Genomic DNA, 13,433 nt, shown 5'->3' with positions numbered 1-13,433 from the left:
CTGGTTTTAAGATGTAATTGCTATAAAAATGTGTTAACTTATCTTGGAAGACAGAGACATTTGTTACAAAGTTCAGTTTACTCTCCCATCCATCTTTAGCAAAAACACAGCTGACAGAGTGACACTCACAGTGATGAATGTCTTCCTTTGTCCCATCCAAAGTCTCTTTGTCACAGGAAAGAAGGCTTTTTAGCTTTTGACTTATGAGCCAGTTTAAGCAGCCAGTGTTTGTCGGTTTAATGTAGGACAAGTGTGTTGGCTACTATCACATACACATCCATCTTCACTTTGGCAGTACAAAATGCTAACATGGTATGTCAGGTTTTATTTGGAGCAAGGGGATTTGAATAGCACATGTTCTCCTCTGTTGATAATTGGTCTCTTTAGACAATCTCACATTGTCTTCAAAGTTGTCCATCACAGGAATTCATGCTAAATTGATTTCAAATGCTCTCTAAACTGTCTGAACCTTCTTCAGCTCTACTCTGGTCACAAAATATGACATTAATGGAGCTTGGTTCATTGCAGTGTAAGGTCATTTTTGCTGAATTTTCCAGCTGTCTTTGGAAATGTCATTGACACATTGTGAAGTAAAGGTTGTTTCTGCTGTCAGTGGAGCAGACTGCTGGATGCATTAGTTTAACAGGCCTTTCACATTTCATTTGCCATGCCTTGGTGTGCTGACTCTATATGCAAACACTGTGCTTGACAGTATTGATAGTTGATAGTGACCACTGACATGTGGTGATGATGATGGTTTACTTGTGTTTTCCACACAAACTGTTGAATTGGTGCAAATTAAATCTATTAATGGTTATGACTGTTGTCATTAAATGTCTCTGGGAAAGCAATGTCATTTAGGTTAAATGGTAGTGTTGAGAAACATGTCATGTCAACACAACCTTTCAAATAATGTTTTATTATTTTCACAAAGGATAAATGTCACTTTGCTGGAAGCTGTTGTGGCTGCTGTAAGCTTTAGTTATTATGCTTTATACGAAGAGACACAAAAAAGGAAACACATAAGCTGTACATATTTTATTGCAACTTATTAGTGACATAACAGGTTTTAATACATTATATTACAAATATCTTATGTACAAACGCAATATGTTGGATCTATCGACATCAACAAACCACTAAATTTATACAGTAAATACAGCGCTTGGTTCATACAAGCAAATTGGTGGATACCTGTTGAAGCAGTTCAAGATTTCAAAACAAGTATTACAAAAAAAAACAAGTCTTTGAAGAATGTACCTCGTCAAATTTTGGTAGTGAGTTGATTTTTGTTCTTTGATTTCTTAAATGTTCCATAAACAGACTGTTAATCATTTCAGTTGTTGATATTAAGGGTTTTATCTTTATTTTAGAGAAAGAAAATTACCCTATTTTTTTACAGTATATTTTGTTGTAATTGATAAAACTGGCCTGCATATCAACCCTGTATTATACAATAAATGTTACTGTTACGATAAATTATACACTGGAAGAATGTATTTAGAATTAAATTTAAAATCACTGGATACATTTCCTGTGTCAACCTCATTTGCTCATTACTGAAAAAAAAACACACACAAAAAAACTTACATCATACATACTTGATATATATTGTAGGGATGCTATCAAAGCAACTTGGCTGAATAATTGTGATCTGTTCTTTTCATGTCAAATTAGATTCACATTGTATTTCTCACTCAGATCAAATGAGAGCACTGTCAACTAAGCAGGTTTGTGTTGTATCATAGACAGTGTATTCAAAACAACTCCTGAGCAATGAGCATGTCTTTAATGAGTTATATGTAAAAGGGGCAAATGGTACAGACAGCTGAATAACAATAACAGTGTTAAATTGTCAGGAGGTACCTCGCATGATCAGCCTGATGTTTTGTTATTGCACTTTAAACATCATCTTCCTCTTTCTCTTTTGTGCTTGATCTGGTCTTTATTAAAAATGAAAAAGATAAAGTTTGCATGGATGTTAGGAGCTATAATGGTTTTTGTTTAGTGAGAGATACAGTACAATATGTGCTCCTTGTAAGCTTAGTGGAAGGTGTTTGGGTTTGGACGGATCATCATGAGTACTTTCTTTAGGGAATAGGCCCCTCCTCTGAATTCAGCCCAGTAGACTCCATCTTGGTAGCGGCTGCGGTAGTGTCCTCCTCTATACCAAACTCCATTCAAATTTGAATGGGCACAAGAGTTGTACCACCAGCCTCCCTTCTGGTAGTGGGCACAGTTTCCTAGAAAGATTGGCAAAGAAATAAAACGGTCACACTGTGTGCATTAACATAGTTTCAGTTGTTTGTTTTAAGCTGCCAAGATTTATCCACTTTAAACTTTTGGTTTTACCTGTATATGCATCATGGTCTCTGTCCAGTGTTGTGAACTGTTTGCCGTTATGCCAGGTAAGGGAGTCTCCAGCGTTGCCATGGTAACGACCCACCCTTAGCTTGTAGAAGTCGGCTTCAGGCTCCACTCTGAAGCTGGCATACTCTGCAAACACCTTCCTGCCAGACCAGTCCTCCAGCGTGACCAGCAGCTTGTAGTTCCCCTGGTTAGTCAGCCAATAGATGTTCTCCAGACCCAGCCAGTACTCGCCGTCAATATTGCCAAACCCTTGCTGTGAGGTGCAGTGATAAGAAAAACATTATCAGTACGATTAAGAAATCCTTTGTGAATGCTCTTTGAAAAGCTTTGAACAGTTAGTTTGGATGTCTAGGGGATGATTCAGGGTCGTTGCCCATGCTCTGGAGATAATTATGAGTTTAGCTCTTCTATGAGGTTGTTTATTGTCATGGAACATTATTATAAATGGACCCTCTGAGTTAGGTTTATAGCTTGCATCGGGTGTCCAGATTTCCACTATTATTTTTTTATTGAAAACACAACAGAATTGAGTGATATAGAATGAAATCCAACATACTAGATGCTGTCTTACACTTTGTTCTGGCTCTGTTCATACTGTTAGTTGGTTTGTGGTAACCCCTACCCTACACATGCTTTGAATCATGGAAACACCCCTCCTGATGAGTCTACAAATGCAATTTCAGATCTCGTGGTTTAAAGGTTTTTGTAAAAGTCATGGAAATATCTCCATTGTTGCCCTTAGCTAAGATTTAATCAGGAACCTTGTGAGTTGTTGGCCTGCAAACACATGTTTACTCATGAACTGCTTTTCCCTGTGAGAGGGGGTTCCTTTTCAAAAGATAAAGAAAATGAGATCCCCCCTGTAAAAATTATGTTCACCACAGCCCTCTTTATCAGATACCCTCTGAGGCAATATTCAAAAAGAAACATTAGGACTGCTGACACAACCAACTAATCTGACATTAAAGTCCAATATTTCCACATTTTTTATTTTAGTGTGAAGTCATTCCAACTGATGGTCTGGAATTAATGAGTCATAAGGCTGTGGCAGTGACCGAGGCAAGTACTGCACAGACACTTTGAAAGCTTAACAATTACCTATTCATTACAGGTTCACATCTGGTTAGTGTCAAGACAACCTACATAAGCTGCCAGCTTCTCTCAGAACTATGTGGTCCTTGATTTGGTGTGAGGTTGTCGCACCTTGTACGTCTCCCAGTTCCTGAAAAAGTTGACAGAACCGTCCACCCTCCTCTGGATCACAGTCCAGCCACCTGGGTCATGTCTCTGGTCACACCACACCTGCATAAGCCGGTTGGCATTCTCTGGCTTCACTAGGTACATGCCACTAGCAGTGTGGCCATCCTCCAGAGCCTGCAGACAATCCCTAAATGGACCTTAACAGAGAGATGTAAAATCCAGTCAGTTGCTATGTATCTCAAATGTTAAGAAAAGGAAATAGAGAAAAAGCCCTAGCGACACAAGGAGTTGTTATGCTTTGTCATGGGGAATCCCATTTTTCAGCAGAGGCTGTCGTTTTAACAGTAGAATTGACTTTGGCTGCTCCTCTCTTAAGGGAAATGGCTGCCGGCTGTGCAGCCAAAAGAAACACTGGCATGAGGGCAAAGGGAATCCTGACTACTGAATGATGAAACAGGAGCAAAAACTCTCAATCATCTGTGATGCTTTACAGTGCGGGTTATTAGTTTACTTACTTTCACTTAGGGTTTTGTGTTTTACATTACACAGACACGTAATTTTCAATAGAGGATTTCCGGGACTAAATTTAAGGGCAGCTTGTAAATCTCTGTCTAAAGCTGCAATTCTCTGCCAGTAAGTCTGTTGAATTTTGTTTCCAATATTATAGTAAATAAGGAAGATGTATTTCTTGTTTAAAGCCGAAAAAAACTTAATTGGACACAACAGCTTGTTTAAGGAGAGTAATATTGATAACAGTAATCCAGCATCAACCCTGCATTATTCCGCAGCATTACATTTCATCCAAAAGAGAGATTTTATACAAGGTCTGGATTGCTTTACTGTATTTCATGGTGTGAATCAGAGAAACCTAATTTTCCCATGTGCCATTATGAATTTACCCGAAATTCCAAACCCAATAGATATGGAAAAACACTAATGGGGCACCTGGCTCCCCTGCTTCAATTGGCTGTGAAAGTGCTTCAGTTCTCAGGATTTCACACTTATGTGGTTTGCCAACTGGCCCGGTGAAAAAGTGTTTAAATACAATGGAAACAAACAAAAAGGAGAAAAGGGGGTCACACAAAGGGTTAGAGGTGAGGGAAAGGGGTGGCCCCAACAGTTTGCAAGACACATTAAGACGCAGGAGGGATATGAAAGAAGAAACAAAGCACTTCAGTTATTATACGCATGCCATGAGGTCCTGCTCAGCTGATATAGAGCTGTAAGGGACTAGCCAGATGTCTCAATAACAAGGTTGTTTTTGGTTTAATGAAATAACCGTGGATGATACCTGTCTTTTGGCCCATTTTCCACCTCCCATTTATTTCCAGGAATGGCTCTGTTGAGCAGATACAATCCAGAGAGCTGCCCTGCCCTGCCCTGCCCTGCTCTGTTCTGCCTGATAAAGTCTCTCGCTTTAGTGGAACATATGACTGATTCTTGCCTGGTGGAACAAATGACATCACCGACTCGCGGTATCTCGTTCTGTTCCTACTTTACCCCCTCCCCTTTTCATAGACTCTATCCCTCTGTTTCTCTCTATTGCCCTTTCAGGTCTCTCTCTTCCTCCCTCTATCCCTGCATTGTGTGGAGTGCTCTGTTCGTGTCAAGGGTTTATGTAACTTTTTGGGGTGTTAGTTGCATGGCTGTGGGCAGGAAATTACTTGCCTCCTTTCAAATATCCCATACAAAGGCTACCGTTCACATGCAGCCCAGTGGAAATGGCAAGCAGTAGCACAACATGTCAATGGAAAAAGCTCCCAGTATGCTGGGAATAGTTTGTTCTTTTTTCCACCATTTTAAAACTTAAGTCTTCTAATGAAAGGGAACAGTAATAGACTATTCATCGCAACAGATACAACAAAACACCCTTCAAATCAATTTTAAAGCTTTATCATCCACTGCCATGTGTTCAAGAGCCCCATTGGCTTGGATCCAGCCATCCATTAATGCACGTGTATTTGCCCTGCTAATATGCTTTGTGTTTGTATGTGGGTTGAATCATGGCAATTAGATGATATGCATCTCAAAAGGCAGTAGACAACAGAATTTTTGTTCTCAATGAGAGCCCTTTGCTTTGGGAGTACGTGGGACTTATTTAAATTGGCTATGACTGGAAGAATGGGTGCTTGGTGTTGTCTTGTGATTAATGATTAAAAGGTTCACGATAGTTAGCTCAGACACACAGTTCTTTGTTTGTGACCACTGTGATGGCAACTGGTGCATTTGGTAAGAATGCATGAAAATAAAAGCTTGTATCAGACTTTGTTAGACTCACCAGAGGGTTTGTCAGTGGTGGAGGGGCTGTGTGTGCCAGTGGGCATTGTTGGAAGAAGAGGCGGTAGGGACTTCTGGTCACTCTGGATCTCGTTGCTGATTGGGTTGTTAATTCGGGGAAGGACAGGTGGCTGGTAAGGCTTGTTAAGAGGTGGTGATGGAGGAGGTGGCTGAGGCTGAGGCTGAGGCCGTGGCTGGGGCACGGGCACATGACGAGGGGGAGGGCGACTCTGGCACTGTTCCTCCAACAAGACAATAAGAGCTGATTGGTTAGTGGCCAAAGAAGCCAAGTGCTGGTACTTGTGCTCGAGATCTTTGTATCGACTGGTTAGCTGTTGCATCTCAGAGGTTTGGTTCAGGATCTTGTTCTCCATCTGAGCCAGTTCTAGGGCATTGTCTCTCTTTCTGATGATCTCATGGAGCAGCTGCATGTACAGCTGAGTGACTCTGGAGTTCATGTTTCGGCTCTCCTTCCTCAGAAGCTTGACCTCATTGACAATACCTCCATCCACCTCTACCAATTGCTGCAGGGTCTCAATCTGCCTCTTTTGTTTCTGTAGCTCCACGTTTAGCAGCTCTAACTCTTGTTTGTTGACCCTATTCTCCAGCATGGCCTCGGGCTCCTTGGAGTTAACACAGATGGCTCCAGTCACTTTTTGTTGAGGCACAATGAAAGTGTAGGAGCACTTGTCCTGCTGTTGGTCAGCTGCAGCACGCTTGCTCCTTCCAGCATAGAGAAACTCTCTCTCTAAACCATCTTCACTGCTCTCAAATTCCTGGGTCCGTTCCCTGCCATGGCTGCTGTCTGATGGACTCCCCTGAGTCTGCTGGACACCACAGGCTAGTCCATAAACAAGAAGGATCCCCAGCAGGACCATTGAAGGGGTCTCCATGAGTGTGTATCCAACTCACCAAAGCCTGAGGAGAATTAGTAAGAAAATGGAGAATATAAAAATATAAAAAAACACTTTCATAACTGACTTACTTATGTCATCGGTAAGCACAAGGTTGTGTGAGCATTCAGTGCCTGCACACCACCTATTCTGCCCATGATTCAAAGCTCTCAGGATTGGACTGCATGCATTTTGACAGGACATCAATGCAGTCCTGCACGGCTATGCTGATTGAGACCAGAAGAAGGCTGTCTATCAGGATATACTGGTTCTATCCTTCATTACCTGCCAGCAGCAGGCAGACACAGTCATCCTGTGCAAACACATCTCCACCTAAGCAGGGCTGGAGGTCATTACAGTTCCCTAAAATATGGGCTACCGAAAAAGATTATATCTCAAAGGAAATCGCCCACTTGCCCTGCAGAGTGCCTCGGTGGCTGCTGTGATTTTCCATGACAGGAAATGAATATATTCATGTGTAATACATAAATCAGGAATCTCATGGTTGCTACACTGGACTGGCATGAGCGTACACTGTTGTTCCCAGTGGCTTTTACATGTAATTAATTTAATTCATCTGGGCTTAATCCAGGTCTGTTTAAATCAGCTTTCCACTATCAAATACATGCAGTACATGCTGTTTGAAAGTTACTAATCCCCTCACTGGCCCTAAGAAAAATATTTCTGTTGTCTAATGATGTGCTGAACTCTTTAGTCAGTTACACTGCTGTTAGGGGAGTGTGTTTATCTTAGTTTGCTGTGCTGGCTCAGGTTCTCTTTGGGAGACTGCCACTGCTTGTCCCTGACACAAAGAAACACTCCTATCTGCTCCCTTCTGCAGGCCTGGACATCTTTTGCTTATGGAAAATTTGAGGCACTACCAGATGATGCTGTTCGTGGAAGTGCTTTAAATATTGATGGTGTTGCATCAGTGCTATGATAGCCCTTAAGAAAAGAGGGAAATTAGTTGCATTCAGACGCTGAAAGGCAATTAATTGTGATTTATATATCCAGTTTGAGCATGTCTGTTTCTGTTTTAGTATTAGATGAAAAGCTTACTTCATCTAATTAGGGAGGTTACATAACATTGTCATTATCTGTCTCAGTGTTAATATCTGATTAAATCTTATATATATATATATATATATATATATTGCTGTTTGGATTAGTTACTTTTATTTCTCGCTTAAATTATCTCCCTCCATAACTGGACCTTCTAGCATAACCAATAACTTTTCTGAAGAGTTATTGAGAATGAGATGCTTAACTGAATTCATAGTGTAGACATTTTTAGAGGAGAAATAAGTGCAGACAGTTTTTGAAGATGATGTGGTGTTATTAGAAGTGGATGCCACTCAGAAGGGGATGCCACTCAGTGCTTCGGAGAATGTAACTCCTGTGTAAGGATAACAAGGCTTTGAACTCCCGGGGCACCTTAATTGAAAGCTGCTGCATATTGGATTACAGAGGGGTTCTGTGTAACACCTCCCCAGAGTCAAGAGGGGCCTTTCTAATCAGAAAGCATTATAGAGAGGCCTATATTGGCTTGGTTTTGAAGAGCTGCGTAAGCATAGCCAATCTTATGAGGACTTCCCTCACGCATTCACACATTTGTTATAGCTTATCTCTGTGTGAAAGATAATCTACCGTATAATGTTCAGCACAAAAATTGGGAAGAGAGCAGAAATGTTTTTGTCTCGTTAATCCGGGCGTGCTGCCAGCACATTAGGTTGGAGACATGGAGAAGAGAAATGCAGCGCTCTCCAAGAACATGACCCCTGGCACATTCGACCCTTCTGGTTTTATCTGTCTAGAATAGAATGTGTAAACACTCTTACTGGAAAAAACATGCATTAAAGAGGTGGTTTTCACACTGTATGTAACCTGTCAGCCTTTTTGTAATTATAGTTTACCTGGCCGGGTCAAAAAAAATCACCTACAGTCCAGAAGAACATAAGGTCTGATTCTTCCATGTATTTTCTCAAAACAATACCTAAAAGTAGTCCTCAGCTGGAGTATGAACTTAAAAAAAAAAGAAGAGTGTTGTTTCTGTTTCAAATTTACCATGACGCTAGCTTCTGTCAGCACAGTGAGAGATCTTTCATGGTACTAATCCTGCTAACAAAGCCTGGCTGTATGACGTCACCTCAGCAAATGCTGATTGATGCAGAGACTTCCATGTCAAATATTTTACACACCATGCAAAAAGATAATTATTATCAGTGAAAACTGAAACTGTCTTATAGAACAGACCCTGAAGAAATCACTAATAATATCGTACAAGTGAGCTCATACCAACATAATAGAGCAGCCCAGGGTCTGTCCCTTGTAATGTACTGATGACTGTATTTGGCCAGTGGCTCCTGTGGTTTTTCCCCCTGGAACATGAGCTCTGTCTCTGAGAAGTGCTGTGTGATTTGCCCCTGCTGCTGAGGAGTCCCACGTTGGACGTTGTTAGCCCGGAATCTCCTGCTCTAGGCTTCACTACACTTCAAAGCTGAGGGGAAAATGTTTGCAGCTTGTGATGAAACGTGTGTTTGTGTGTGAGCATATGCGGTATGTGCGTGTCTGTGAATGTTTTTCGGTTAATGCATGTTTTCAAATAACAACACTTGTTGGGCTCAGTCTCCCAGGGACCAGGGAGAGTCCCATCTGCCCCGGCACAGACAGCCTGTTATTAACCCATCCACAGTCTGCCAGAGGGAACAACAGAAAGCCTCCTCCTCCTCAGACTTAGCTGTTAACAGCCTCCACAGCTCATTATTGTCCTAACATCAGTTCACTTTAACAAGCTGCTATTGACCAGCCACTAGTTGCAGTGATTAACTGGTGTTGAGAAGTGTCATATACACTAACGGTCGAAAGTTTTAGATCATCCCATTTTGAAATGTAAGCAGTTCAAGTCCATTGAAAAACCTTAAATGGTAAAAAAGGTAAATGGTAAAAAAGGTTCAAAAGGTCAAAACTAAAACCTTTTTAAAAAGATATTATTTGGACAATGTTGCAGGAAGTAGTTCCTCATTTGGTCTTAACCAGACAGAAGGTGAAAGCAAAGCAAGCTGCAAGTGCAACACATTGTGGGAACTTCTGCAACAGTGTTAGGATGAACTTTCTGAGCAACATATGATAGTCCATTGGAGGAAGAGCATCACGAGTTAGTTCAGCTGCTTGATGAGCCAAAAATGTTTTGTTCAACAAGAAGATTCCATGATTCCTCAGTTTTAAAATCTCTAATTATTTATTTGTTCGATGCTTTAATTTCAGAAACACTGAGACATTGAATTGTGTAAATGTAATTAACAGCTGCCAAATTTGTACTGAAAATTTGTACTGAAATTTTTGACCGGTAGTGTATGTCTAGTCTTCTCAGGGCCTGAGGACGAATGATGTAGTGAATAACCACTCTCATCAAAATTTGAATGACAGTTCCTCTTGTGTAATTTCTTCAAGTCTGCTTCACACCAAAATGTTTTGGTTTTACTATCTTCAGGTGGTAAATCTGTGTTTACATGACTCATCCTCCTGGATTTCACTCAATGTTAAATCATGTGTGATAGGCAGGTGCAGCGGGTAGGTCAGTGTGTCTCTGACCAGAGTTGCGCTCCAGCCTTTTTGGTCATGCTCAGCACATATTAATTAGAAGGTGGGCAGCCTTGCTCAGACAGGCTGATGTCTCGCTCCCCAGCCCCTCTCATTTCAGCGTGAGCATGGCATTCTTCACATTCTTCGTCACCTCATTAGAGTGAGCTGCCATACACACATGGAGAGTCAGCGGTGGTGGCAGACGGAGAGCGCTAGACCCTTCAGACGCAGGACCACTACTCCTTATGTGCGCCATACCTACAAGACATACTGTATCTACTGACCCCAATTTATTCCCAGTGTCCTACTTTCTGTGTGAATGCTTCATAATCACATCATCATCATCCACAGCAGGAGATTACAACACAACTACAAAGCACCTAATTTGTCAGTAGCTAAAAAGAAGCGGACACTTTGCAGGATGGTTTTGTGCTGCATGTTCAAATTAGCGGCAACTCCGCTGAGAACTGGCAGAGTCTCCTGCATGACACCCAATATGTGTTGGATCAGAGTCAAATTCAATTTGCTCATGGTAATCTGCACTATTACTTTACCTTGAGGGTGACCTCATTCTTTCCTCAAGCATGTAATCCTTGTAAGCGTGGAACATGACATTTGGAACATGATTAACCTCAACTACCTGCTCAGTCTGATGGTACTGGACAGTGTTTGTTTTGACTCTCCATTCAGCGGGAGAGTTAAAGTTTTCGTTCCGTGTCTCTCACTACTTCGTCTGTACCTCACTTGTGATCTGAGTCAGACAGGGAGGCAGGGGGTCTCAGGAATTGTTTCGATAAGTTCCTGCATTCTACCTCAAAGCCCCCTTATCCAAACACTACCCTGGCAACAGAAACAAAGACGGGATTCAACCGCCTGCTTCCCTGTCCTCCTGAGCCCAGAGGAACATCCTGAAGGTTATCTGTTTTTCTTTTTTAGAAGTGAATGGTGCTTTTTAGATATTAGAAAATAAATCTCTGTCAGCATGTTAAACTCAAGGCTATTGCTGTATCTCATCTTCTAGACACCCTCCTCACTGGCCATGTGCCTTCATTTTACACCTTTAGGGTCCTGTGTTTTGACAAGCCAAGTGTTTGATCAGTAGCAAAGAAGTGCTTAGCCTAAAGAGGCTGCTCTCCAGCCTCCCTATGCGCTAAATTAACCCTCCTCAACCAAGTCTATCAGAGCCATCTGTCTGGTTAGTCATCAGAAAGTGCAATGGCACAATGGCAACAGTGAGTCAGATAACAAATGCTGCATGACGACTGCTGAACTCAAGATCACATAAAACCATCATGTAAAGTGCAGCAATTTGAGAGGGAACAGCCAAAGTCTGACTTCAGTCAGTTAAATAAAATTACAGAAAAAACTGCTTCACCATCATGTTAGAAATGTCACTAGGTGGACTGATTCTGAGATCACTAACAACTTGTCTCGCCAAGAAAGGTCATCATTTGCTCTGTAAGAGTATTTGTTTCAAACATGGACAGTTGATCAATACAAAGGATGGAAGTCATTTGTGTACACGTGCAGTATCCCTTTTAAATAAGCCAACAATATAAGATAGATAAATATATGAATATGTCAAAGGTTAAACCATGCTTACGAGATAACTGTAGAGTATTGATGAAGCTCCCTCAGTTGCCTTGCCCTCCTGCCAGAGCTGACTGAAGTTTCTCCTGGTAGAGAGTCATCCCAAGTGTGAAAGCTGCACCCCTGCGTCCTCTTCTCCCCGTCCCTCTGCTCTGTCCGTCTAGTTACTCACTCTTTGTCACCTCAGCTCACTCCACCAGTGAAGAGGTAGCTGTGTTTTAAAGACTATTATTAAAAGACCGTCATTAGGCCAGCAGAAGCACAACTTGCCAGAAACTCTTCAGCAAACATTGAGTAGATTGTTACAAAATCCACTTGAAAAAGTTGGAACACTTTCAAGAGACAAATGTTAACTTGAGTTGGATGGTGGGGGTAGTTTCCTGAGAAATGGTGAGAGTCCGGGGCAGGTTATGCTCTGCCTGTGGCCCGTTAGGAGAAGACTGTCACTTTTCTGTGGGTTGAATCCATCACTTCTGCCTCACAGCTCTAAGAGGCTGTCTCTCTCAACTGCACCTCTCTCTTACCCTCCCTCTCTCTCTTCCACCCTCCCTCTCTGTCTCTCTCTCTCTCTCTCTCTCTCCCCCCCCCCCTCCTTGGTGCTTTTAAATGATGAGAAATCCTCAAGCAGTGTTTCAGTAGGCAGACAAATTGAGCTCAGAGCCTCCCCCTCTCTCTTAAAATGAACACATTCTTGTTTAAAGCAACAGCCTTCTTTCTCCACCCCTCCTCCCCATGGCACAAAAGAGATCCACAAGCATGCACTACACAAGCCATACACACACACACACACAAACACACACACATGCACACACACTTCTCAGATTTCCAACCCCCTGCCCCCTGGCCACTGGTTTACCACCACTACCACTATTTTTGGCTTGGACCGCATGGCTCTTCTGGTGGTGGACAGCACTGATGTTACACTGATCAGATCCTAATTGGGTGTGAATGAACACTTGCTCTCAGAGAGACGGAGAGACGCTGACAGATAGGAAGCAGATTCAGGTGTTTGACTTAGACCAGGTCTGGGTGAGCGACTGCTGACCCTGGTTTATAGCCTGGAGGTGAGATGTCTCGAACAGGCGGGGCTCTGTATAGTGCAGCACACTTGAACTACATCTAGCTGGGGGATAATTGCATCATTTCTTCAAAAGCAGAGCTGTACTTATTTGTGTCCATGTGTGTTGGTGGACGATAGGATTTGAAACACGTTGTCCTGTCAGAGTATGGACAGTCCTGCCAATTGTCTATGAATTTCTCAAGCAAAGACTTGGCTTTTAGATACAGTTGCCTTGGCTGCTGTTTTTATCTTGTCTTCCTCTTTTCAATAAGAGTAAAGTTGTCCAGACGTTAAAGTTGTGGCTGGATTTCGTCTTTTTGTTAAGATTGAGTATTTAATAGTTTTCTATTCAGTGCAGATAGACACTTCAGAGTTGCATTTTTCTACATGCGTAATTACAGAAGAATTTATACATGTCAAGCAGCTATTAAACTATAATTTCTAAATTTGGTATCAACTGC

The 13,433-nt window shown here is 41.9% G+C and overlaps 1 protein-coding gene across 1 annotated transcript; it reads right to left on the bottom strand.

Annotated features, from left to right (window-relative positions):
• Positions 1 to 1,023: 1,023 nt before the first annotated feature.
• On the bottom strand, positions 1,024 to 12,387 carry angptl2b (angiopoietin-like 2b). Its single transcript, XM_071482356.1, has 5 exons — positions 11,926 to 12,387; positions 5,849 to 6,765; positions 3,574 to 3,767; positions 2,353 to 2,623; positions 1,024 to 2,243 (listed from the first exon to the last, which is right to left on the bottom strand). The coding sequence occupies exons 2-5, from the start codon at positions 6,738 to 6,740 to the stop codon at positions 2,044 to 2,046; spliced, it is 1,557 nt and encodes a 518-aa protein (XP_071338457.1). The 5' UTR covers positions 6,741 to 6,765; positions 11,926 to 12,387; the 3' UTR covers positions 1,024 to 2,043.
• Between the last annotated feature and the right edge of the window lie 1,046 nt (positions 12,388 to 13,433).

The sequence above is a fragment of the Trachinotus anak genome, unplaced genomic scaffold (assembly GCF_046630095.1).
Source record: "Trachinotus anak isolate AG129_WGS33_773 ecotype Australia unplaced genomic scaffold, CSIRO_AGI_Tana_v1 ptg000008l, whole genome shotgun sequence".
Classification (NCBI taxonomy): domain Eukaryota; kingdom Metazoa; phylum Chordata; class Actinopteri; order Carangiformes; family Carangidae; genus Trachinotus; species Trachinotus anak.
This window is presented reverse-complemented; position numbering and strand designations above follow the sequence as displayed.

Coding starts and splice junctions, on each gene's coding strand:
- angptl2b (XM_071482356.1), bottom strand. CDS start 6,740: ATGGAGACCCCTTCAATGGTCCTGCTGGGGATCCTTCTTGTTTATGGA. Junction 3,768..5,848: donor CACCACTGACAAACCCTCTG/GTGAGTCTAACA, acceptor CTCTCTGTTAAG/GTCCATTTAGGGATTGTCTG. Junction 2,244..2,352: donor AGACCATGATGCATATACAG/GTAAAACCAAAA, acceptor CAATCTTTCTAG/GAAACTGTGCCCACTACCAG.